Source organism: Thamnophis sirtalis, unplaced genomic scaffold (genome assembly GCF_051295495.1).
Source record: "Thamnophis sirtalis isolate CommonGarterSnake01/CBP01778 unplaced genomic scaffold, rThaSir2_p1.2 scaffold_2, whole genome shotgun sequence".
Taxonomy (NCBI): domain Eukaryota; kingdom Metazoa; phylum Chordata; class Lepidosauria; order Squamata; family Natricidae; genus Thamnophis; species Thamnophis sirtalis.
Genome location: NW_028261382.1, coordinates 126,982,385 through 127,007,091, shown reverse-complemented (window position 1 = coordinate 127,007,091; position 24,707 = coordinate 126,982,385). Strand labels below are relative to the sequence as shown.

The window sequence follows — 24,707 nt, the reverse complement described above, 5'->3', positions numbered from 1 at the left end:
AACAAATTCATTGAAGACTTTACACTTTTTAAAATACAGTCTTTCCCAGAGGAGATTGGATTGGATTACCTGGAACTGGGCTGTAGGTAGCAATTTTATTTTTGCTACTGTGTGTGTGCAGGTGTATGTGCGCAGAGCCTCCCCCTTTCTATTCTGAAAGAACTCATGTGGCATTTTTTTTTAATATCTCTACTTTCAAGGTTATAACAATACTTTTCAGTTTTAAATAAACTCCCCTTAATATAAGGAAATATGAGGAAGTACAGCTTGATGGGTTTTTTCCTGGCACTGTTCCTATCTGAGCATGTATACAGATGTTACTTATCACAATATACTCTAAGAATAGGAATAAAACCAGACAGCTGCTGACAGTGGGGAAACAATGCTCCTGAAAATAGAACAGGAAAACAGAAATATATAATAGCATCCCTGTCATTACGTGGTTAGAGAAGTTGGGTTACAATTATTGCAAACTGAGGCACTACTTTCCAATCTAAATAGTTGTCGAGCTGCTTTTAAAAATGAGTGAGCTTTAAATCTACCACAATCAGCCGGATAGATATGTAGTAAATTGGAAATGGGTAATTCGGTTGTCAAAAAAGTTCATTTTTTTCTCTATCAGCATCAACTCTTATTCAGAATGCTGCAATGCAAACAAACAATAGTCTTAACTATTGAATTGGAAAGAAGGATAAGCAATGCTGGAGATCTGTATAATGCAGGGGACAATTAACAATTTAATTAATATTAATTCTTTTATCTCTTGCTATCCAAAATGAGAACATGAGGGCCAGAAGAAAGATCAAGATGTTTGCTGCAGCTTCACTTTTGTTATCAGAAACATACTGTATATAGAAGAAAAGTAGAATTACATGTTGTGAGTGAATTTTACTCCTTTATGTGTAAACGTCACTCACAAAACACCAATAGTTCTTCTTGTTAGAGGATAGTTTTATTTTGTTCACTTTATTGAATGTACTTCTATTGGTCAATGAAGTTTATGCCTTACATGTTGTGGGTGTGAAAGAACTGGTTCTTGGGGCTCCTTGGGTAGTTGGGGGAGGAGGCATTGTTGGAGGGGTCAGCCTGGATTGTGTCTTCACATCCACAGGTGAATCTGGCATTGTGGAATGCTTCTCAATCCGATCTGTAATAGATAAAAAGTTTATGTGGTCAAATAGGGGCAGAAAACGACATCCGCAAAAATATGTCAGCTACCAAATATAACATTTTTCGGTTCTCAGATGTACAAATATATTTTAGGATTGGATAACTTTCTTTAATTTGAGAATCTTTTTCCCCCCGTTATTGAAAGCGAACCAGAATGTGTGATAGCATTATCCTTAACTCTTCTATAATTGAGTTCAAATGGTGTTGTAGCTGGAAGAATGATGCTTAGTATAAAGAGATTATAGCCTTAACAAGACCATCAATGACTAAGTGAGAAATACTGGCATTATAATTCTTTCATGAAGATCAGCTACATAACAACTTTTAACATTTGATATTTACTCTAATTTATTTTTCTGGCACTGCCATTCTATGGCCAAACGCTGTAAATAAACCTGTGGAAGTTAGAAAGATCCAGTCTTCGCAATTAAAGTTTGGACTGTGCATGAAAGGGCATATTCCACCAACTTTCTGAATACATTGCTTTTAATAAAAACCAGTCAGCAATTTGGTTTGCTATAACTACAGCTAATCCTCAACTTACAAACACAACTGAGCCCCAAATTTCTATTGTTCAGACTTTTGTGAAGTGAGCTTTGCCCCATTTTACGTTTTTTCTTGCCATAGTTGTTCAGTGAGTCTCCGCAATTGTTAAGTTAGTAACACGGTTGTGAAGTGAATCTAGCTTCCCCATTGACTTTGCTTGTCAGGAGGTTGCAAAAGCTGATCACACCATCCAAAGATGCAGCCACCGTCATAGGTATGAACTAGTTGCCAAGCATCTGAATTTTGGTCACATGACCATGGGGATGCTGCAATAGTCATAAATGTGAAAAAACATCATAAGTCACTTTTTCAGTGCTGCTGCATCTCTGAACGGTCACAAAATGAACTTGTTGTAAGTATCTTCTCCCTTGCTTGAGCAAAAGGCTGTCCCTATAGCCAAAACCCACTACTGAATACAGGCAATCAGGTATAACTATAGCCCTGTACTCAGTCATGTTTTACAATGAAGCAATGAAGTTAATAAATTTAAGACCTGATGTATGATACATTCTGATTAAATACTCTTGGTGATGTAGTGTCTAAGCATGCCATGAAGACATTTTATATGCCATTTAAGCAGGTACTTTAATGTACATCAACATTAATTAATTTTAAAAGTCACCTACAAAACTTCTCTGACTCCCGAATATAGCTCAAGATTACACATTTTTTCTCATGATATTGCTAGATTAAGTTGCCTAGCAAGATAGTCTTTTTCCTATACCGTTTTCCCTTTGTACACTCGATACATGTGCACAGCAAGCAACTTAATAGCTGTAAGGTCTGTGTAAAGATGAAAGCATTTACAAAGTACCACATATAACCCTTAATAGCATGATTAATATTCCACATAATGTCTGGAAATTAACTGTGTGATTTATTCTTAAATACGGTAGATTGTTTGAATTTCTTGTAGTCTCTGAATCATCAAATTTGAAATTTGAGAGGGGAAAAAACGGAGAAGCTTGTTCTATGTTATATGTTTTGCAAACATACTAGTATAAAAGTGCTACATTTTATAAGAATCTTGGGAAAATACCGTATCAAGTTATATTTGTGGATAGAGAAAATCAGTAAACATAATTTGCCATTTAGACTTTAAAAATCAAACTAACAGTTAATAGAAATCTCTATGGAAGTAAAAAGCCAAAATATTGTTTCATATTTTCCTCTTTCACACCCCAATTGTTTATATTGGCTGTATTGATGGTCCCTTAGCCACTTTCCTTGGCAGAAGATACAATATTAAGATGATGCTAAATTTAATAGCACTGAATTAAAAGCCTGCGTAGGAAGTCTAATCATTAAACGACAGTGACTGAAATACGAACACTTAAATAAATATAGCTACATCCAGTTTGATTTCCTGTGTGATTTATTTTGCAGCTCACAATGGGTAAAACAAATATAAAAAAATTCCTTCTATAAACCTTTGTTTAAAAAAAATAATCAAAGGCACCAGAGGACAAGATTGGTGAAAAAAAAATTTTTTTGGCTAGCATCCAAAACAATTAGATTCAATAGAAACCCTACTGAAGTGAGCGGTAACAATATGAAAACAACTTTGTGTTTGAATTTGTCACTTTCCAGAAAGAAACGGCAATTGGTAGAAGCTCTGATTCCTTCGGGTTATAATTTAAATTCAGTAGACAATCAAGCATTTATTTTTCAAAATTTCTAAGAGAAAATAGAATTTTGTAATAGAAAATAAAGACCGGGAATCATCATTTCATTCTTAGAACTTATCAGAGTTAAGATTTTTTAATAGAATTAAACCTAAAAAGTAAAGCACTTTGCAAACTGTAGGACTAAACATTAAGACATCTACAGAGATGGGTGAAGATGAGTGTTCTCTAGGGAAAAAAATGACTTGGCTGATACTGTGTCCAAATATTTAATAGGCAAAGTAAATAAATTTAAACCCAACAAGTTTGGAAATGTTAATTGTTTGTTGAACTCACCTACAGCCTCAGCAGCGAGCAAATAAATAGCATTTAACCTACAATGCAACAGAGGAAAAGCGGCATGGCAGGGAATACAGGCTGTCCTAAATAAAGGCAGATATTTCTGCCATGCCAAGAAAGGAGAGAGAAGAGAGGCTTGCCAGAGCTGGCCAGAAGATAACATTGGCAACTGCTGGTCCATCTGTTTTGCATTCTGCTAACACTCATGCTGAAGTGTCGGAGAATGTATTCCAGGTACACAGATCTGAAAACATGTGTGAGCCTGGACATGAACAGAGAGGGAGCGGTATGTGGAGAAAGAAAAGGAAGTTATATTCCAGTTGTGAAAAGGTAATCACAAGATATCACTCCAATTCAATTCCTGGGAACTGAAAAAGTAATTTCTTTCTCTCTACAACACAATGGCAACATATTGCCTCCCATTTTAGAGCAGTTGAAAAATGGGTTGACCTCAAAAGAGGAAGGAAAAAAGAGGAAAGGAAGTGTGGGTGGCCTGGCTGACTGTATGGTCTTCAAGGCAAAAGCTCCATTTATTATTCAACTAGACAAGAGAACATGCTATTTCTGATATATTAGTTGCCCCAGTATAGGGTTTATAGCCAATATTATAGATAAAGTCTTCTATTAATATAATGGGAGTTATATTTTCCAACTCCTTGCAATTACCTTCTGCTTACTATGCAACCTACGTCCTCAGAGTTGTTGGGCAAGGTACAGGACTGTAAACCACTTGGTTAGCAGTCTGTTGTGTTGATGAACACAATATTAGTTCATACATCGCATAAGACACTATTAAAAAACAATTGGTATCTTTCAATCTGTAAATTACTTTCCAATCTTTTAAAAATGAATTTAAACTAATTTGAAATGATTATGCATAATAATAATCTTTGTAACCTAATTATAAATTAATTAGTGTTATTGACTATCATAATAATTTTGGTAGATTTGGTATATATACTTCTATTAGTTCCCAGGGTTTCAAAGAAATCCTTCAGCTGTTGGAATGAAGACGACGTACCAGTAATTTGGATAATTCTGACACCTTGTAAATGTGTAAAAATGGTAGAATTGAGGAAATGACAAATCTTAAATCTTAAACACTATAACTATATGCTACATTGGACATTTAAAAAAGCATTTTCAAAATCTCCATCAATCATTGGCCATAATTACATGTATTATTTTTGAACAGAACTAGATGTGTAATGAACACTATCATGATGGGAATCTGTCCATAATGTCAAAAGCAATCCACAAAAACTGAGTTATCTTAGACAGTGTTATTAATTTTTAAATCTAACTTTGATTCTAAAACAAAGGAGATGTAGAAAGATTGTAAACTTGCAAATGGCAGCTTTATGTTTTTGCAAATGTACTAATAACAGAAAAAATTAGGACGTAGAACCTAGCTGGTAAAGATGGTCAGATGGTCAGAATTTCCATGTTAGATGTTCTAATTACTAGATGAAGTTATATTTAGGTATGAAAAAAATGAGCTTATGCAACTAAAGTTTTAATTTACCTCTCAGAGACCAATGGATCATAGGAAAGTAGTGGGATGAAGCAGGAGACTCACATAGCATCCCCCAAAAGCTCCTCCCACTTTTTCTCAAGCTTATCTTCCACTTCACCTGTTAATTTTTCAACACAAATTTACCTTTCCCCATCACTTAAGGTAGAAAGAAAAATGGATATGAATCTTGATAATTTCATTCTAATACAACCAATAGATCAAATTTGTTAAATCCTGAAAGATAATGGCAATGAGTGGTCATAGCCAGAAGGATCCCATACAAAAAATTCAACTTCTTAAAACAACAAAAATAGGAGAAATAGATGATTCTCTTTTGTTTGTAGAAGTCATCCTTCGTTTGTATAACCCATTCATTTGGAAGAAAACTAGAAGTACAGCACTTTCTTAGTTTAAATGGCTTGGAACTTTTTTCTATCCTGCCGAGGTGGCGCAGTGGTTAAATGCAGCACTGCAGGCTACTTCAGCTGACTGCAGCTCTGCAGTTCGGCTGTTCAAATCTCACCGGCTCAGGGTTGGCTTAGCCTTCCATCCTTCCGAGGTGGGTAAAATGAGGACCCAGATTGTTGTTGGGGGCAATATGCTGACTCTGTAAACCGCTTAGAGAGGGCTGAAAGCCCTATGAAGCGGTATATAAGTCTAACTGCTATTGCTATTGCTATACCAATCTTCTGAAAGACAGTTGAACAGGTATGTAAAAAAAGGCTACAAGTAAGAGGTTGTAGGCTGCTACTTTAAAGCAGACGAATTCAGCCTTCTGAACTATCTTTTATTTTTTTTAAAATAGTTTAGAATATGATTTTAGTTCACTTCTTCATTCTCAGTTGGTCTGGGATCTGGTTATGGTTCATATACTTTTTGAACCATGACTTTGACTTGTTTGCTTTTTATGTTTCTCAATTTTGATTTTGGTTTTTAATTGGGTTTTAAATTCAGTTTTAAAGGAGATTATTATGATAGTTATTGATTTATGAATTTTGTTTACTGGTTATGTTATTTGCTTGTTTTTAATTGTGTGAGCTGCCCAGGGTCACAAATGTGAGATGGGCATTTAAACAAATCAAAATAATGAATGAATGAATGAATGAATGAATGAATGAATGAATGAATGAATGAATGAATGAATGAATGAAATGTAATGTCTATATCCTATATGTCTGGAGTTGCTTTTATAGCTGTGTCACATTTATATGACTGGGAAAGTAAAAGAATAACAGAATAGGAAGTCTTCTACTCAAACCCACTGCTCAGGCAGGAAACCCTATACTATTTCAGACAAATGATTGCCAATCTCTTCTTAAAAACTTCCAGTGTAGGAGCATTCACAACTTCTGGAGGTAAGTTTTTCCACTGATTAATTGTTCTAACTGTTAGAAAATTTGTCCTTATTTCTAGGTTACTTCTCTCCTTGATTAATTTCCATCCATTACTTCTTATTCTGTCTTCAGATGCTCTGGAGAATAGATTGTCTCCTTCTTCTTTATAGCAGCTCCTTAGCTATCATGTCATTCATAATCCTTCTCTTCACTGAACTAGTCATACCCAATTCCAGCAACCATCCTTTATCTCAGGAGTGTCAAACTCACGTTGTCACAGCGGCGTCATGTGATGTATCAGGACTTTTTCCCCCTTCGCTAAAGTGGGCATGGCCGTGGCTAGGGTGTCATGCATGTTGCCCATGGGGTAGCAGTTTGACAGTCTTGCTTTCTATGTTTTAGCCTCCAGTCCCCTAATCATCTTTGTTGCTCTGTGAGTCAAGCGCAGAATGTGAGACACATTTTATTTTCTTAGTTTTTTGGGGATCTGCGAAGGGGCAAGATTATTTTGTTGTTGTTTACAGTCTCAATGCCAGGCTGACTATGTATTGGCTAGGCACAAAAGTGGGAAAGCAAACCAAAAATGCCTTACACTCACATCTATGGAGTATATGGAGTAGTCATTATTTTAATTTTGTGTGACTATATACAAAATGAAATTCCGTGTATCTTTTATAGAGACTAACAATGGTAGCTATTTCAGCTCTGTGAAGAAAATTCAAGCTCAGGCCATTACAACTGATTTTTTTTCCCCTGTCTCTCCCCCCCCCTCGTCCTCAGCAACACTGCTCCCCATGCTCTGAAATTCTCTCCCAGGAATAAATTAGTATAATGTTAGGGCAAAACATTATTTGATATGTGACATGATTTTTTTTTACTTTTATTCAAAACTAAGGGCTGATTGAAATAGGAAACAGAAGATATGAGAATATCAATAATTTGCTTCCCAATCTCATGCTCTTAAATTTCCCAGAGGGAAGAATGTTTAATTTGTTCTATTCTTAACCCTGGAATTAAAGTTTGCATCTTCAAACTAAAGAAAAATATTAAATAAGAAACACTTGAGATGTGTTTGATTTACCAGCTGTATTAAGGAATATTGTGGATGCAAAGTATTTTATACAAATATAGATTCAAAGGCAAATTAATCCCAAAATTCAGAGAAAGAAATGAAAGAAACCATCAGATTTTCTCTCCTTTCTCTGCTTCCTTTTTTCCTTTTCTTTCTTAAAAATAGGTTGCTTAAAGACAAATTCACTGTCATTACTTTATTTTAGTAGAGCTAACATGATTAGCATGGCTAGCTATTATCATTAAGTCATAGCTATAGTGCTATCGCATATGAGAAGTCGCCACTCAGGTATTCTTTAGCATATCATTTTATACCAGGGGTGTCAAATTCAAGGCCCAGGGGCCAGATCTGGCCTGCGGGCTGCTTAGATCCAGCCTGAGGGGCCACCCTGCAAACAGCCCGCAGTGCCCTGCCACCGAAAATGGAGCTTGGGAGGATTGCATGAAGTCCTCCTGAGCTCCGTTTTCACTGGCAGAGGGTTGCAGGAGACTGTCCCATCCTAAAATGGAGCTCAGGAATCCATTTTCGCTGGCAGAGTATTTGGGCCACCACAGGAACCCGACACAAGGGACGTTGAGCTGGTCATGCCCACTTAGCCCTGCAAGGTCAAACACAACCCTGATGCAGTCTTCAATGAAATTGAGTTTGACACCCCTGTTGTATACTATCCTTTATGCTATATCATTGTAGACCAGTTAGCCAAACCAGCAAAGATCTGGAGGGTTTCTTGGCTGTATTGACAATGGTTGTTTGTTACGTGTAGATCCCAGGTGCTATTTTATGTTACTTATAGTATTAAATTGTTTTTGTTTTTTGGCCGCCAAGAGTCATGCAATAAATTAATAACTTCACTGAAGTAGAATCACATAATAATTTTGTTTTAAAGTACATCCTCAGTTTTTCTTATTTGAAATAACCATTTTAAATTATTGAAGAAATAGAGGTGCTTTAGAAGTCAAGATTATTTAAGATATATATTTTGATATTACGACTTATCTCAACAACCTGCTGTGATACAAAGCAGACATACATGCTATCTCTTTTTCTTATAGACAGATACAGAGCCAGTGGTGGATTCAAATAATTTAACAACCGGTTCTCTGTCCTAATGATTTCTTCCAACAATCAGTTCACTAAACTGCTCAGAAAGTTAACAACTGGCTCTCCCGAAGTGGTGCAAACTGGCTGAATCACACAACTGCACAGAGTATATTGCTGTACACGGTAATAAGCAGAGATTCTGTTTGTAGCAGGCTTCATTTTCGTCTGCAATAAAATATCTGCATCAGCTGAGTTGTGTGTGAATTTATCACAGAGAAAATCAATTTCAGAATAAGGAGTGGAGAGCCCAGATTTATAGTTACATGAAACTGAAGTGTGATACCAAGGGGTATAGTGATTAATCGCCCATGAGTACAATAAATACACAAATCTTTGCACCTTCTTTTGAGCGATCCAGTACCTCAATAAAATTCTGTGAACATCAACTACTCAATTGTAGCCCAACAAGAAGCATTCCAAACACCATGATGGAGCCATAATTATTTTGAGACTGTGTGAGTGTAGAGCAATGAACTCAAGTTGGAAACACTTTCATACTGATAGTGATTGCCATTCTGTCTATTAAAGTGTAGAAATATAAAATGTTTTTTCTTCTTCAATATTTTTTGCTTTTTTTGTAACAAGAATTTAGGGACTTATTATTTCCTTTTTTTCCTTCTGATATTAATTTGAAACCTTACCTACAAGAGTTTGGCATACTTCTCCATGTGTCAAGAATTCTCTGGATACCATCTTACCAACAACACAGGACAGGTAAGTAACCAAAACACTAGGATTTAATTATGGTAGGATCTAACTGAGGTCACTGCAATAGTCTGACCTATTAAGGACACAAACCAAAATGCCTACAACTCTTGACACCCATGGGTCAAGGGTCTTTTCTTGTGAATTTCTAACAAAAAACAGACTCAGAAAATCTTATGTAGGTAACACAATAATTTAGATTTCTTTGCTGCAAAGTTCAACCACTGTGTTTTGCTTTATATAAGTTCCTTATGAATTGTAAAGAAATGTGTGCTGCATTTAAAAAACTGAGAAACAGCCAACTTTTCTAACTCAGCTTAAAGCCAAGGAAATAGGTTGGGTTGAAACTCATTGGCTTTTGTTCCTGCAATAAATTCATGATGAGAGTAGATGGTGAAATAACAGTCCAAATCCAACCTATGCACTCACAACCTTCTGGTAACAGGAGAGTCTTAAGATAAATTCATAAAATATGCTTTAAGTCTGCACACATGTCCTCCATTTGTTTCATATTATATTTTAAAAATGAAATATACATTCTTGAACCTCTTCTAGCAGCAAAGAGCAGGAAGCTGTGATTTAATCACAGAAGCATTTTGCCCCACTCTAAATTAAAGAATGCTGTAAAACCAACTTTTAAATTATGACGTCTCTTCTGTGGATTGTTTTTGTTTCTGACACTGAGCTGTTCTTTGTCATACATTCGGTTCTTATTATGGGAATTATTTTTAACTCTATACCTAGCTTTTAGATGAACTGCTACATATACTGCAAGTGTTTCCAACTTTATAAAAGAAATAAATATATACAAAGAAAGAAATCACTAAGAAAATGTGTCCACGATAAGGGGGTGGGGGGAGGCTCTTATAGCCAGCCCATTTTGAAAAACAAGATAGCTTTTCATATATTTTAGCTTATATGGAAAACATCCAATTCAAGTGCATCAGGGAAGGGTGATGTATGGAACAAAATATGGAATATGTAAATACACAACTGATGCTTTTTCAATAGCCAATTTAATGTCAGGCAGTTCTGCAAGTGGTGTGGTTTCAATTTCCTTTTTAAAATAAAAAAGTAGGATATAATAAGCAGTGGCATTTACTTTACTGTTAGCTAGTATAAGGAGTTCCAGATGTATGTCCAGGCATGAAAGATTCTTTAAAAATACTCTTCACTGATTCATTGTGAGAACATGTTTTTGCTAACCTGTAGAAAATCAATATAATATTTATAAAGTTTGCTGAATGTATCCATTTTTTTTGCCATCCCATTACTTCAGAATGTAATTCATCAACCAATTACTAAGTTTTAATTCCTCATATATGTAAAACTGATTTGACACCCAAGAAGGCATAAAGTGATCTGGAACTAAAGAAACAATTATGTCTGTGGGTCACATGAGTGTACTAAGCATACTATTTGTTTTGTCTAGTGTTATTAACTACATTTTGTGCTACATCAGTTGAGTTAGATGGCAAATCATGCACCATGATTATAGGAAGAATTATGATTATATAGATAGCAAATGGAAGCAAGGGTTTAAATGCACCAAAGTGTATGTGAAAATGAGTTATGATTATATGTTACAATTAAGAATATATATATAAACAAATTCTGAATCATTTTAAGGAAAGATAGATTAATTTTTTATATACTATAGGCCACCCTAGTCTCTTCTTGATAAATAAGCCTGCAAGCTAAATTGATTGGTGAAGACAATTGAGGTATAAGGGAGAAATATATATTAATTGAACATTTTGTAGAACAATATTTAGAAAGGTAATGTCTTTTGCCAATGATAAAATTCTGTACTTTCCCACAAACGATCAGGGAGACATCATACGAAAGACACATATGAAGAGGAAAAATGCAATATTCCCTTTATAATATCTTTTTTTAACAAGGATGAAGATGGTCATGCTAATTTAAACAAAGGGGATGATTATGATATTTTTATACTGTTCCTGTACAAAATTATCTCAAAACAAATTTTAAAATATATAATAAATTTAAAGAGGACATACTAAAAATGAGACGAGAAAACAGAAACACAGGAAAATATTCATCTAACATTTATACAGAATAAATGTATAAATCTAGGAGACAAAGGAATTAAAAATGTTAAGTGTATGTTCTTACAAAATATCAAGGGTCGGTTTAGTCCAGAATGTAGCATCAAATGGTAACCCAACTTCAAAAGCAATAGATTTAATATGAGCAAGAGGTTATCAGTGTACTATGGATAACAATACATATGCTATCAAAGCTGGGAAAGGGGATAGTTATATTAACTGAAATGTAGAAGAAAAATGTTAATCTACTATAGTCAAAAATTAGGTAACATCTTTTTTGATTACCGTATTTTTAGGACTATAAGATGCACCAGTGTATAAGAGGCACAAAGATTTCGAAGAGGTAAGTAAGAAAAAAAGGTTTTGCCCTCCCGGGCCCCCAGGAGCACTCTGCAGGCTTCAGCAGGGCTGGGGGAAGGCAAAATGCCCCTGTTGTTGTAAAAAATGGGTGGAAATTGGGCCATTTTTCACAAAAACGGCAGCATTTTCTCCTTCCCCTAGCCCTCCTGAAGCCTGCAGAATGTTTCTGGGGGTTGGGGGAAGGGAAAAACCTCTCAGTTTTTGCGAGAAACAGCCAATTTTTTAGCCCATTTTTCACAAAAATGGGAACATTTTCCCATTGCCCATCCTGGAGCCTGCAGAGTGCTCCTGGGGGCTGGAGGAAAAGGAAAAATGGCCCGTGTTTTGCCCATTTTTCGCAAAAATGGGATGTGGGGGCAGGGCTTCGGGAGGCCAACAATGGCTGTATTCTGTTATAAGACACATCAACATTTTCACACGCTTTTTTTGGTGTGGGGGGGGGGAAGGTACATCTTATATTCCCAAAAATATGGTAATCAATTTTAATAAAAAAAGTGTAAGAACTTTTCATGAACTCACTTCACCAGTACTATAATAATAGCAAGGAGTCTAGGCATACCAACATACATATCTGATCTTTCCAAGAAAATGCAATCAAACTAAAAACTGTCAAATGCCAGTCCCCATCCACAAAGTTTTTGATTTATCAGGATTCAGACTTTGTTCATTGCTCCTCTTCCATCAAATTAGAGCATCTAGACAAGTGGTTCCAAACTTGGGGCCCGTGCCCCACAGGGGGGCAATTCGAAAATAAGCTATTAACTGAATTTTTGAAAGCCTGCTAATTGTTCTTATATAATTGTGATGAAACAGCTGTGTTTCATTTACCTATCGTTGTCTTTGCTAAAGTGCATTTCCTAAGGCCTGGTATGAAAAGGATATCCCAGCTGGGGGGGACGACGGACAACGGCCAACCAATCAGATGTGTTCCCACTAAGGATCTCTCTCTCTCTTTCCTGTGGGCTTTGCTGCTGGGTGGTTGCAGGGAGACCTGCTCTGTGGGGAGACAGAGTGGATGACTGCTGGGGAAAGCCAGGACCCAAGTTTGTTCTTTTATTTTTCTCTTTCATGGATGCCGTGTTCTTTGGAACCTTGTTTAAACCAAGTCAATTGCCTTTTAGGCTTCCTCCGCATGAGTAGGCGTTCACTTTTTGAATAATAAGAATTATATGTCACAGGGGGAGCGGCATCAGGATTTTTGAGATGCTTAAGTGGGGCATGGCTAAAAAAAGCTTGGAAACCACTGATCTAAATATTTGATCAGAACATACGTATATTTCCTAGTTCAAATGTTATACAGAACAAGATCTGAATGTCATCAGGATTTTGACGAGACTAATGCCAGATGCCTGATACCTGCCTCCCAAAGCTTCAGGTAGTAGCAAATACTCCAAATTTAATGTTCTGTGCAATTCCATAACATAAATGCCAGGATTTAGAGGCACAGTCACTCAATAGTCTTGGAGATCTTCCCTTCTGCCATAACCAAAAGCTGTTGAAAGATGTACTCCCCATACACATGTAAATATATCCGCAGAATAGCTAGTCTTCAATGCAACCTACATAAGAGTTTGAGCTATCTGACGTACTTCCTCACTTGGCAATTATTTAATAGCTTTGTAGACTTCTTATCCTAATACTTTTTTCAATGCATTTAATTTATTTTTACAGTGCAGTTTATATTTTTAGTTGCTATTTAAAGCAGTTTTCAAAATATAACCAACCATTCTTATTAAGCATACCAATTAAAATCAGAAATTGAAAACACAACAAGAACATTTACCCCAGGTGAGAGACAGTGCTTTATAAATGATGGAATATTGATCCTTCACTGAATGCACTGCCCATAGAATGAACTAGATTACAATTAAGATGGGTAGTCTATACTTTTATCTATCATCTATCTATCTATCTATCTATCTATCTATCTATCTATCTATCTATCTATCTATCTATCTATCTATCATCCATCCATCCATCCATCCATCCATCCATCCATCCGTCCGTCCTTCCATCCATCTAAAGAAAAACAGAACAAAATAAAACAGAAATGGGGATAAGAAATTGATTTTACACAAAAGGTTTGACTGCTAACAACCAAGGAGCATACAGTGTCAGTATTTGCCGTTGGAGTCCTATATGGGGCTTCTGACGTATTGCATTCTTTTGTGCAAGGAAGTCCCCGTAGGTCATCTATCTTTCATGTTCTCTTTTATGCACTATCCACTTTTCTGTTAAGCAGTTCAAGAGTGTGTGCATATAACCCCTGCCCCCCTTTACCACAGCACCAGCCCTATGAGTTAGGCCATGCTGAGACACATGCCTAAAATCACCCAGTGAGTTTCTATGGCTGAGTATGGACTAAGAGCTGGGTCTCCTGATGCCAGTCCAACATTTTATATGCTACTTATACTGTCTCTCTCTTTTAACCAACACTCCAATACAGAGGAAGCAAGGAAGCAAACAATACTCAATGTGCTAAAGTCCCATCTGGGTGGAAGTGCAAGAGTGCAGCAAGTATTAACAGTGCAATTCTATAAACTTTTAATAAAAATACAGCCCAATTTGTTTAACAATATTCACTTTGTGCATAAGTAAGAATCAGCTGAATGCTTTGGAAAGACGCTGGAAACTGGTATGTTGCAATTACTATAGGCACAGAGGGACATTGATGTCTCTGGAAATTTAAATCAGTAATGTCAATAAGAACTCTAGTATTGTGTAATCCTGTTCATGAGTATTTTTAAGGTACTTTTAGGAAGCTTGCAGTATAGATTGATATTTGTAAGAGGAAGGGATATATAATAACTGCCTCTACTCCTTAATGTAATTCATTCGTTAATAGAAATCCATTAATTCATAAATGTAATTCATTAACGTAAGAATCTGTAAGTGAGTCATTTGCAAAAAGGATATTAACTGAAACAAAGGAAACAAAATGGTAGCGAAGTAGCTTTAAGTAGATCTATTGATTACCTATAGTCCACAAAGCAATTTAAATACATAAGTTTACATGTAAAAGCAAATAAGCATTAGATGAATTAAAGCACCTGATCACAAAGCTTTCCCTAATGATTCCAATCATATCTTTTATAATATTTATTCAAATATGCTAATTTGCTTGACTTGTCTTGAAAATGTCATTTAACATTATCGATATCTATATATTGTACCAAACTCCAGGCTGTGAGCAGAATTTGCTTGCAATATTGTATTCTAACCAATGTGCCACAGGGTTTCTTATGGTAATTCTCTGACAGATGTTCCATGAATTGTTATTTAGTATTTTTAATACAAATGAGAAGTGATATACTTGGAAGAATTTATAATCAAACATTATCTTTGTTTCAAAGACAGTGATAAAAATTAAAGGATCTATAGTAAATGCAAGGTTTGGAAGAAATCACAAAAGAATTTACAAATGCAAATATTATTAATGCTCCATAATGCTCATCTACCATATAAGAACACCAAGTAAATCGTTTAGATTTGTCTTTATTTCACCTAGAACCAAGTTAACTATTAAATTAGCATGACAGTAGAAATTAAATATCCATCAATCCAGGAAAAGCACTTATATTTCATACAGGAGAATCAGGTAAACAGAATTTATTAAGAATAGTAATAGTAGTGATGGAGAAAGTGCAATGATGGATACAGAGAAAGAAAATTAATTGACATCTAAGAGCAATATTGATATCAGTGTCTGAGCTCTCTCATATGTAAAGAACATTTACAAGCCACAGAATAGTATCCTCATGAATAGTGTTACCCAGGAAATCAGTTCTATAGAAAGTAAAATATGAAAATACTTCAACAATGATAACATTGTTGGGTGGTCCAATCGGAGTATCTTGCATTCCTATTTTTAATGTTGGCAAACTAACCTTATTTCTCTCTATATCTTTTAATGAAAATATCTGAAATAGTTTCTGGGCATCAAATTGTATGTTCTATTTTATGGCTATGTGATATTTTGTTATATAAACAGCCTTCTATTCATATGACATTATAATGCAGAGAGTGCAATATTTTCTGTTTCTCCTAATTATTTTTGGTCTTTTTAAAGTACCGAATAACTTTAAAAGTTTGGTTTTAAGTGATAATAATGTTTGCATAATGCTTCAAAAGCAATTTTTAATTCATAACTTTGTCAAATAATTGAGAATATTATTTTTGTCTTGCTGTTTGCAGAGAAACAAAAAATACATATTGAAGTATCTTAAAAAATGGGGAAAATGGCACTAGGGAAGGCAATAGAGAGAGATCGAAGGAAGCTGGAATTACTTTGGCTTAGTTATGATAAGAGACTAAAGTATTAAGCCTAAGATTTCACAGAAAATGTGGCCTAGAAGGAGAGAGAGCTATACTGTACAGAAGGACAGTAAGGAAACACACAATCATTTATGGGACTAAGAAACATCTAGATGGCTGATAATAATAATAGAAGCAGAGGAATGAATTTCATACTCAAGAAGGGGAAAGGAAGAGAGGAGCCACTGATTTTATGCTGAATCCATTGTCTTCAGCTGCAGGTAGGCAAAGTATAAATATTGTTTCTAAATACTGCAAATGAACAAGTTGGCTCTAAGTGCTTTAGGACCATTAATTCATTGGCCCCAATAATATATATGCAATCAATGTTTTCCAGTTTATATTTGCCCTTGTACTTTTGAAGGTATCATACTGCATTTGGATTGATGAAATTAAAGTTCAAATTTTCAGCTGTCAGTGAGACTATGAAAGAGCAGTTCAATATCTCCACGTGGTTAATCAGGAGATAATGAAGACGCTTCATTTTGAGAAGGATACATAAAAATGAACGTCCTATCTGGGGTGGAGATAGAAGAGTGCAATAAGTATTAACAGCGCAATTACATGAACTTTTAATAAAAATATGGTCCAATTTCTTTAGTAGTGTTCATTTTTTGCATAAAAAAGCTTAAGAATCAGCGGAATGATTTGGAAGAATGTTGGGAATTTGCTCATGAAACCGTCCTGTTACCAATTCATGGAAAACAGTCCTGAAATTTTGAGGACAATAGTAATCTTTCTCAATTCTAGGATAGTCATTCAAATCTATGGATGTTTAAGAGATGGTGTAAAGAAAATCTATCACACAATTTGTTTCCATGATGGATACAACCACATTTTCAAAACAGAAGTGTCTTGAGCCATAACAGTCAATGTGGACAGTATAAGAATTTCTGTTCATTCTGTCTTGATTAAGATGAGTAGAATGCATCAGTGTATTAACCTTGTGATGATTGTTAACCAGTTATAAGGAACAACTTGCGAAACAATGCCTATACGGTTTAGTCCCAGAATCATACACCCTCTCCTCAAGGTCCTCCCAAATTATGAGACAATGAAGAAACAGTTAAATATATTTAAAATATTAATGTTAACTTATTTGTTGGGGGGTGAATCAGATGAGATGGGCCTATTGTACTTTCTGAGAACAACTTCAACTAAATATATTTTCCTGGCAATGTATGGGCAGCTGCGAAAGAGCATTAAAAATACTGCTGCTGCTCCATGGCATTTCCAACAGGTGCTATACTGATAAACATGCATGCCCAGAATCATGCTTCGGCCTTAAATCCAATTCTGTGCATAGTAACTGTATTTACCATTTTAATTTCATTTGTTGATCCAGATCTGCTTTTCAGCCCAGAAAATATGGTGTGCCACTTTTGTCCTTTAAAAAAATGAAAATCATGTATGTATGTATGTATGTATGTATGTATGTATGTATGTATGTATATATATATATATATGTATGTGCATACATATCCTTTTCATTTCTTGCATATGCAGTTGAACAACTGTACACTTTTCAAACAAAATGACATATTGTACATTTGTAGAGAAATATGTCATCAATATAACAAACAGTAAGCTTAAACAAACCCTGTCAAATCTGATCACCATACCTTGAAAGTAACAATACCATCTGGTGACAAAATAAACAGAACTTTTCTTGTCTACTTGAGTATGAACAGTTACTCTTACTGCCAGCAACGATGCATTTTTCCCCTTTAAAATCCTTCAAGTTTCTCTGAATTCTCAATTACATTATTATCTAACCAGAAGTCTGGGACTGAAAAATATTAGCACAATATAAGTGATATGTCAAATCCCAATTTGTAAAGTCACTGCCTTTTCTATGGAAACTTGAAAAATTAGAATATTGTGCAAAAGTTCATTTATTCCAGTAATGCAACTTAAAAGGTGAAACTAATATATAAGATAGACTCATTACATGCAAAGCAAGATAGTTCAAGCCATGATTTGTCATAATTGTGATGTTTATGGCTTACAGCTCATGAAAACCCCAAATCCACAATCTCAGAAAATTAGAATATTGTGAAAAGGTGCAATATTCTAGGCTCAAAGTGTCCCACTCTAATCAGCTAATTAAGCTATAACACCTGCAAAGGGTTCTTGAGCCTTTAAATGGTCTCTCAGTCCGGTTCAGTAGGAATCACAACCATGGGAAAGACTGCTGACCTGACAGTTGTGCAGAAAACCATCATTGAGACCCTCCATAAGGAGGGAAAGTCTCAAAAGGTAATTGCAAAAGAAATTGGATGTTCCCAAAGTGCTGTATCAAAGCACATTAATAGAAAGTTATGTGGAAGGGAAAAGTGTGGAAGAAAAAGGTGCACAAGCAGAAGAGATGACCACAGCCTGGAGAGGATTATCAGGAAAAGGCCATTCAAAAGTGTTGGGGACTTTCACAAGGAGTGGACTGAGGCTGGAGTCAGTGCATCAAGAGCCACTACACACAGACGGATCCTGGACATGGGCTTCAAATGTCGTATTCCTCTTGTCAAGCCACTCCTGAACAACAAATAAAGTCAGAAGCGTCTTACCTGGGCTAAAGAAAAACAGACCTGGTCTGTTGCTCAGTGTTCCAAAGTCCTCTTTTCTGATGAGAGTAACTTTTGCACTTCATTTGGAAACCAAGGACCCAGAGTATGGAGGAAGAATGGAGAGGCACACACTGCAAGATGCTTTAAGTCCAGTGTGAAGTTTCCACAGTCTGTGTTGATTTGGGGGGCCATGTCATCTGTTGGTGTTGGTCCACTGTGCTTCATTAAGTCCAGGGTCAACGCAGTCATCTGCCAGGAGATTTTGGAGCACTTCATGCTTCCTTCCTCAGACGAGCTTTATGGGGATGCTGACTTCATTTTCCAGCAGGACCTGGCACCTGCCCACACTGCCAAAAGCACCAAAACCTGGTTCAGTGACCGTGAGATTACTGTGCTTGATTGGCCAGCAAACTTGCCTGACCTGAACACCATAGAGAATCTATGGGGCATTGCCAAGAGAAAGATGAGAGACATGAGACTGAACAATGCAAAGAGCTGAAGCATCCTGGTCTTCCATAACACCTCAGCAGTGCCACAGGCTGATAGTTTTCATGCCATGCCACATTGAGGCAGTAATTGCTGCAAAAGGGGCACAAACCAAACACTGAGTACATATGCATGCTTATACTTTTCAGAGGTCTGATATCGTTCTATGTACAATCCTTGTTTTATTGGTTGCATGTAATATTCTAATTTTCTGAGATTGTGGATTTGGGGTTTTCATGAGCTGTAAGCCATAAGCATCACAATTATGACAAATCACGGCTTGAACTATCTTGCTTTGCATGTAATGAGTCTATCTCATATATTAGTTTCACCTTTTAAGTTGCATTACTGAAATAAATGAACTTTTGCACGATATTCTAATTTTTTGAGTTTCACCTGTAGGATCCCTTGAAAGGAGAAGATAACCTACATCATACTCATAATCAATCACAAGGTAACACATTTATGTTTCTATTTCAACATAGAAAATAACAACTACTGCTGGTTGATCAATAGATCAGATACATATACTTTATCCATCCTTTCAGTGTGGTAAAAGAGGACATACAGTAGCTAGTTGTATTGGTTTTTTTAAATTAATACTTTGTAAAAATAGTATAATTCAACAACACAAATAGTTTAAGCTGCTGCTTCTGTAAAACTGTTAGATGGAAGCTCCATGGTTTAAGGTACCTTGCTTTGGGGTTAGTTTTAGCAGTTAATGTCCAAGAAATCATTAACTCTATGTCTCCTCTTCTGCTTGGTTGGATCATGTCCACAAGTTGAAAGCTGTTTGACAGCTGCAAAAACATTTGGTATGCATATTTTCTTCAAATAATTTTCATATTACATATTTATACTACAGAATATTAATCTACTAATGCAAGTAGATTAATAGATACCACTTTGGTGGGAAGGTAATGGCATTTTGTGTGCCTTTGGCCTACAGCCATGCTGTTCACATGATCATGTAAATTTATCTTTGGACAACATTGGCTCCCTCGTCCAAGAAATGGAGATGAGCATCATGCCCTCGAGTCGGATATGACTGGCAGGGAAACTTTTACCTTTATCTTTTACTACAGCATCTTTCAAACGCTTTTCAAACTGATTTTTCTAAGTTCTTACACTACAACAGACACAGGCAAAATCACTTCATTTATTTCTTTTGTTCTCATAATTCGTAAACCAAGATTTACAGTATCATCTCATGAAAAGACTTTTCCATCTTTCTGAAACTGAAAATATCATTTCGAGACATAAAAACAGGTCCAACGGAGTTGAGAGTAAGGTATAGGATCAGAGGTGGGTTCCTACCAGTTTGCACTTATTCAGTAGAACCAGTTCGTCAAATCTACCGAACCAGTTAGAAGCGGTTCCACCAGTGGACCCGGAAAGCAGGCCACACCTACAGAAGAGGTTCCAAAAATTTTTGAAACCCACCACTGGTCCTTGGATATGATTATTCTACACTATCATACTCATATTTATAAAACTCAGTGCCTCTGTGAAAAGTAAGGATGATTACTGCGTTTGTGGTGCAATCAGAAAATTGCGTGTGTTGAAGTTGTTTTAACGCAAACCAAAGATGCCTTTTAAAAAACAAGTTTACATCATATTCTTATGCATGCCAGTGCTGTGTGTGAGGTAATTTAAGATGGTTCTGACAAGTGTCGTTGGCATCTTCATATCCGGTCACATGGGCGGCAAGCCACTCCCATCTGGTCACATGGGCGGCAAGCCACTCCCACAAAAAAGGCCACACCCACAGAGTAGGTTCGAACAATTTTTGAAACCCATCATTGTAAGAAAAAAAACTTTCTAATCCATAACTAATTTAGGAAATATAGGGGGCTCTTTTATTTAAGTGGCAGTAAGCAGTTTACAATATTATTGTAATTTATAAAGGCCATTTCCTTTATATTATGAATATCCATTTCTTTTCATGTTCTACGTCCATCTGCAATAAACAAACACTATCTTGACCATTGATTCTCAGTAAAGCATTGATCAATAACAAGATGAAATTTTCTAAATAGAATAGATTCTAAAATTTGTAAGCTACATTGCTTTTCCTTTATAAAAATTATGCAGTTGTATGGCCAAAAGGAATTAGAACACAGCAATTCTAAATAATAAAACTGTGTATGTTATTGAAATTTAGAAAAAAAACTGAGATAATTATTTCACCAACAAAAAATGAAACTATATATTGATTCAAATATAGAGCTGTAACAGACCAGTTTCCCCTCCTCATATCTTCTTGAATATTATTCTTATTTTCTCCTTCTCCCCCCTCTTTCTTAGCTATGCAAAAGTTCATACAGAAGTAACTTGGACCTCAATTTATCCTATTTAATGGCTATTAATCAGAGGGCTAGAAAGCAACATTTTAATTATTTTTTAAAACAGATTTCAAAATTATTTAAGAAAGCAGAGCTAACATTCTTACTAGCCAGATGAGAATCCAATTAATTCAAGGAACAATGAAAGTCTAAGTGGGTTGGTCTTTATCTACTTACCTGCCACTTCTATAATTTACCACACCTCCCAGGCTGCCTCTTGACTAAGGCAAATATGGAAATATTTCCAATGCTTCTCTTGAAGATAGTCCAATACCACCAATAGGCTGCTAAAAGATGGTATATGGTTTTTTTTAAAACGTAGTCATGTACTTTTGTTTCCAAACCAAAATGAACAGGATTGCTTTAATCCTATTTCAATTTCTAAATCATATCAGATGTTTCAAAGATACAGACTTTATATGGTTATAAATGGTTGCAATTAGGTATATATCAAAAGCATCTGGTGGTAGTTCATGCACGAAACATTGATAAACTATGACAGAGGCCTGATATACTATGATGAAAGCTAGCAAAGAAATCTCTCACAAAGGCCATATTTTCCCACTAAATTTTTTGTGTAATGGTTCCTGCTTCTCGGCAAATACCTATGATCAAATGAAAAATAACAACTGCCTACAGTATCTGAAGTGAAGATCTGAATTAGAAACACTCCAATTCCAATGTATTCCAGTTTTGAATACATTGCAGCTTGCTCTATTTTTTTTTCAAGTAAAATAAGTCTTTTCAGCCTATTAAACTCTCTTAAATTTCTACATGAATATAATGTTGCTAAACTGACAACATCAACTATTTCTACCAATATCAAATACTCACATTGCTTCTATAGAAGTTCAGGGAATATGCATGTGCTTTTAAAACTATGACCCTGAATTTGTCAACATAGGTTGTATTACTCTCACATACAATTCTTTTTTTTTTTTCATTTATACATCTGACAACCTTTATTTTTTTAAAAAAAAATTATTAACAAACATGTAAAACACACACACACAAAACTTAGATGTACACCACATTTACACAATACAATACGAACAGGAGCTTCCTGTTCTTTCTAATGGCAATTATCAATCGATACCGCTCACCTTATATTATTTCCCCTTCTATTGTATTTCATACAATTCTTAATAGAAGCAAGACTATTAGTTTGGAAGAGAAAAGCAGCAGAAAAAGTATACAGTTTGAGGAGTATATACTTTGTATATTTATGTTATCTATGTATCTGAAAAATGAAAGATAGATAATTCTGTAAGTTTCTTCTTATCCTGCATTTGGATTTTTTCAATCTTAAGGGGGGGGGGGGGGAAGGACCACTCTTTGAAAGCCTGGACACATATGTTCATTTCACTTTTTTTACTTTAAAAAGTTCTTGACAAAAAATATTTCTATGCACTTTTACTGAAATCTACAGAATGTAATAGAGAAATAACAAGTAACTGAAGTGAATAGTTCACTAACCACTTCTTGGAATAATTTTTCATTCAAGCCAACTTTTGCTTTTTAAGAGGAAAAGTTTAAACTGAATACATATACATACTATATGTTGGGAATATAAGTAGAGACGCTACATGATATATCTATATAATTTTCTTGGCAGCAACATGAAAGTTGTTTGCCATTGTCTTCTTCCAAGATGTTACTTCTCCACCTTACAGAATTTTCTGATAGTCTATCTAAATACTTTCAACCATTACTATAATGTACTCTATGTGTTCATATGTGGCAATTTCCCCCATAATAGTTAATAAGAGGTTCTTCAAATTTTACTTCACTTGTACTTGAAGTTATGACTTTTTCAGTCACTATTAAAAATGTTGCTGTAAACAACACTACTAACATATGAAACTATTGCAACGAGAAAAAAATGATAAGTCTTTTTCATGAAAGACAGCTGCATCATTCTTAACTTTATTTTTCTTTTTTTCTTACATTCAAGCTCAAGTACAGCTGCAATAAATATGACTCTTCACAAAATGTGCAGATGTTAACAATATTGTAAGATGCCATTCAAGGTTATTGAAATGCTGACTAAAGTTGCTGCTTTACTCGTAGCTAATAATCAACCACCTGTTCGTGTAAATAACTAAGACTAAATGTATTTCTAATAAACATAGATTTTATACCAGCCATCAGACAATAAACACGAACCGTTTGGTGCAGCGTTATGGAATCAGATTAGAACCCCGGACACCATAAATTCTAATCCTGCCTATGACACAAAGTCAGCTGAGTGACCTTGGGCCAGTCATTCTCTCTCAGCCCTATGATTGACACAATGACAAACTACTTCTGAAAATCTTGCCCTGAAATCTACAGGGACTTGTTCTGGCAGTGATCAAGAGCCAATGATGGCTCAACAGCATCAAAAGAAATAAAGATAGATAGATAGATAGATAGATAGATAGATAGATAGATAGATAGATAGATAGAGATTAAGGAGCCAACTTTTAAATTAAAGTTAATTTTAATAGTATCACAATTTCAAAGAATTATAATTATTTCAAAATGTTTGTCTCCTTGTAATAATATAAAAACCAGAAAAATATATTTCAGAGTAAATCTATAGGAAATGATCAGGCTGAGTCCAAGGGAGGGGTCAAGCATGTCATCAGTCTCTACTCCCTGCATGTCCACAAGAGATCTAAGTTCAACCAACCTTGAATTCTACTGACTCTTATCTACTACCAATTTGCTTTGCATGTTAGTAGTTCTGATTTCTGTAGAGAACATAAGCTTGCACTAAACCTTTATATTCATTTGAATTGCCCGGATTTCTGTTTTCCCATGCTTGACTTTAATCTGTTGGTCATTTCCTACAAAATCAAACATAAAAACTTTCATAAAATCAAATCATACAAATGATACAAACCTGTTTACAAATTTATACAGGGATTGGAAATAAATAAATAAAAATATGATAGAAAAACATTTTAATTTCATATATTTGGAGGAAAACTCAGCTATTGAAATACTATTTCCTTTTTTCAAAAATTATGTTTTATTTTGAATTTTGATAAAATAACATTAGGTTCTAAAATATCTGATGAGTGATGAAAGGTGAATATTATATATATATATATAATATATAAAAATAAAACTTATTTATATAGTTTTTTATATATAAAATATATAAAATATAT

At 35.1% G+C, this 24,707-nt stretch overlaps 1 protein-coding gene across 6 annotated transcripts in view; it reads right to left on the bottom strand.

The window, feature by feature from the left end:
* RUNX1T1 (RUNX1 partner transcriptional co-repressor 1) overlaps window positions 1-24,707 on the bottom strand; it is a 158,118-nt gene that overhangs the window by 59,949 nt on the left and 73,462 nt on the right. For 4 of the 6 annotated variants that reach the window (XM_087706864.1, XM_087706866.1, XM_087706865.1 and 1 more), the window contains one exon: window positions 1,010-1,147. In XM_087706864.1, the coding sequence (XP_087562990.1) occupies window positions 1,010-1,147 (138 nt within the window). Of the gene's footprint in view, window positions 1-1,009; window positions 1,148-3,677; window positions 3,730-24,707 lie in introns of those variants that run through there. The other 2 variants (XM_087706868.1, XM_087706863.1) reach the window with 2 other exon arrangements.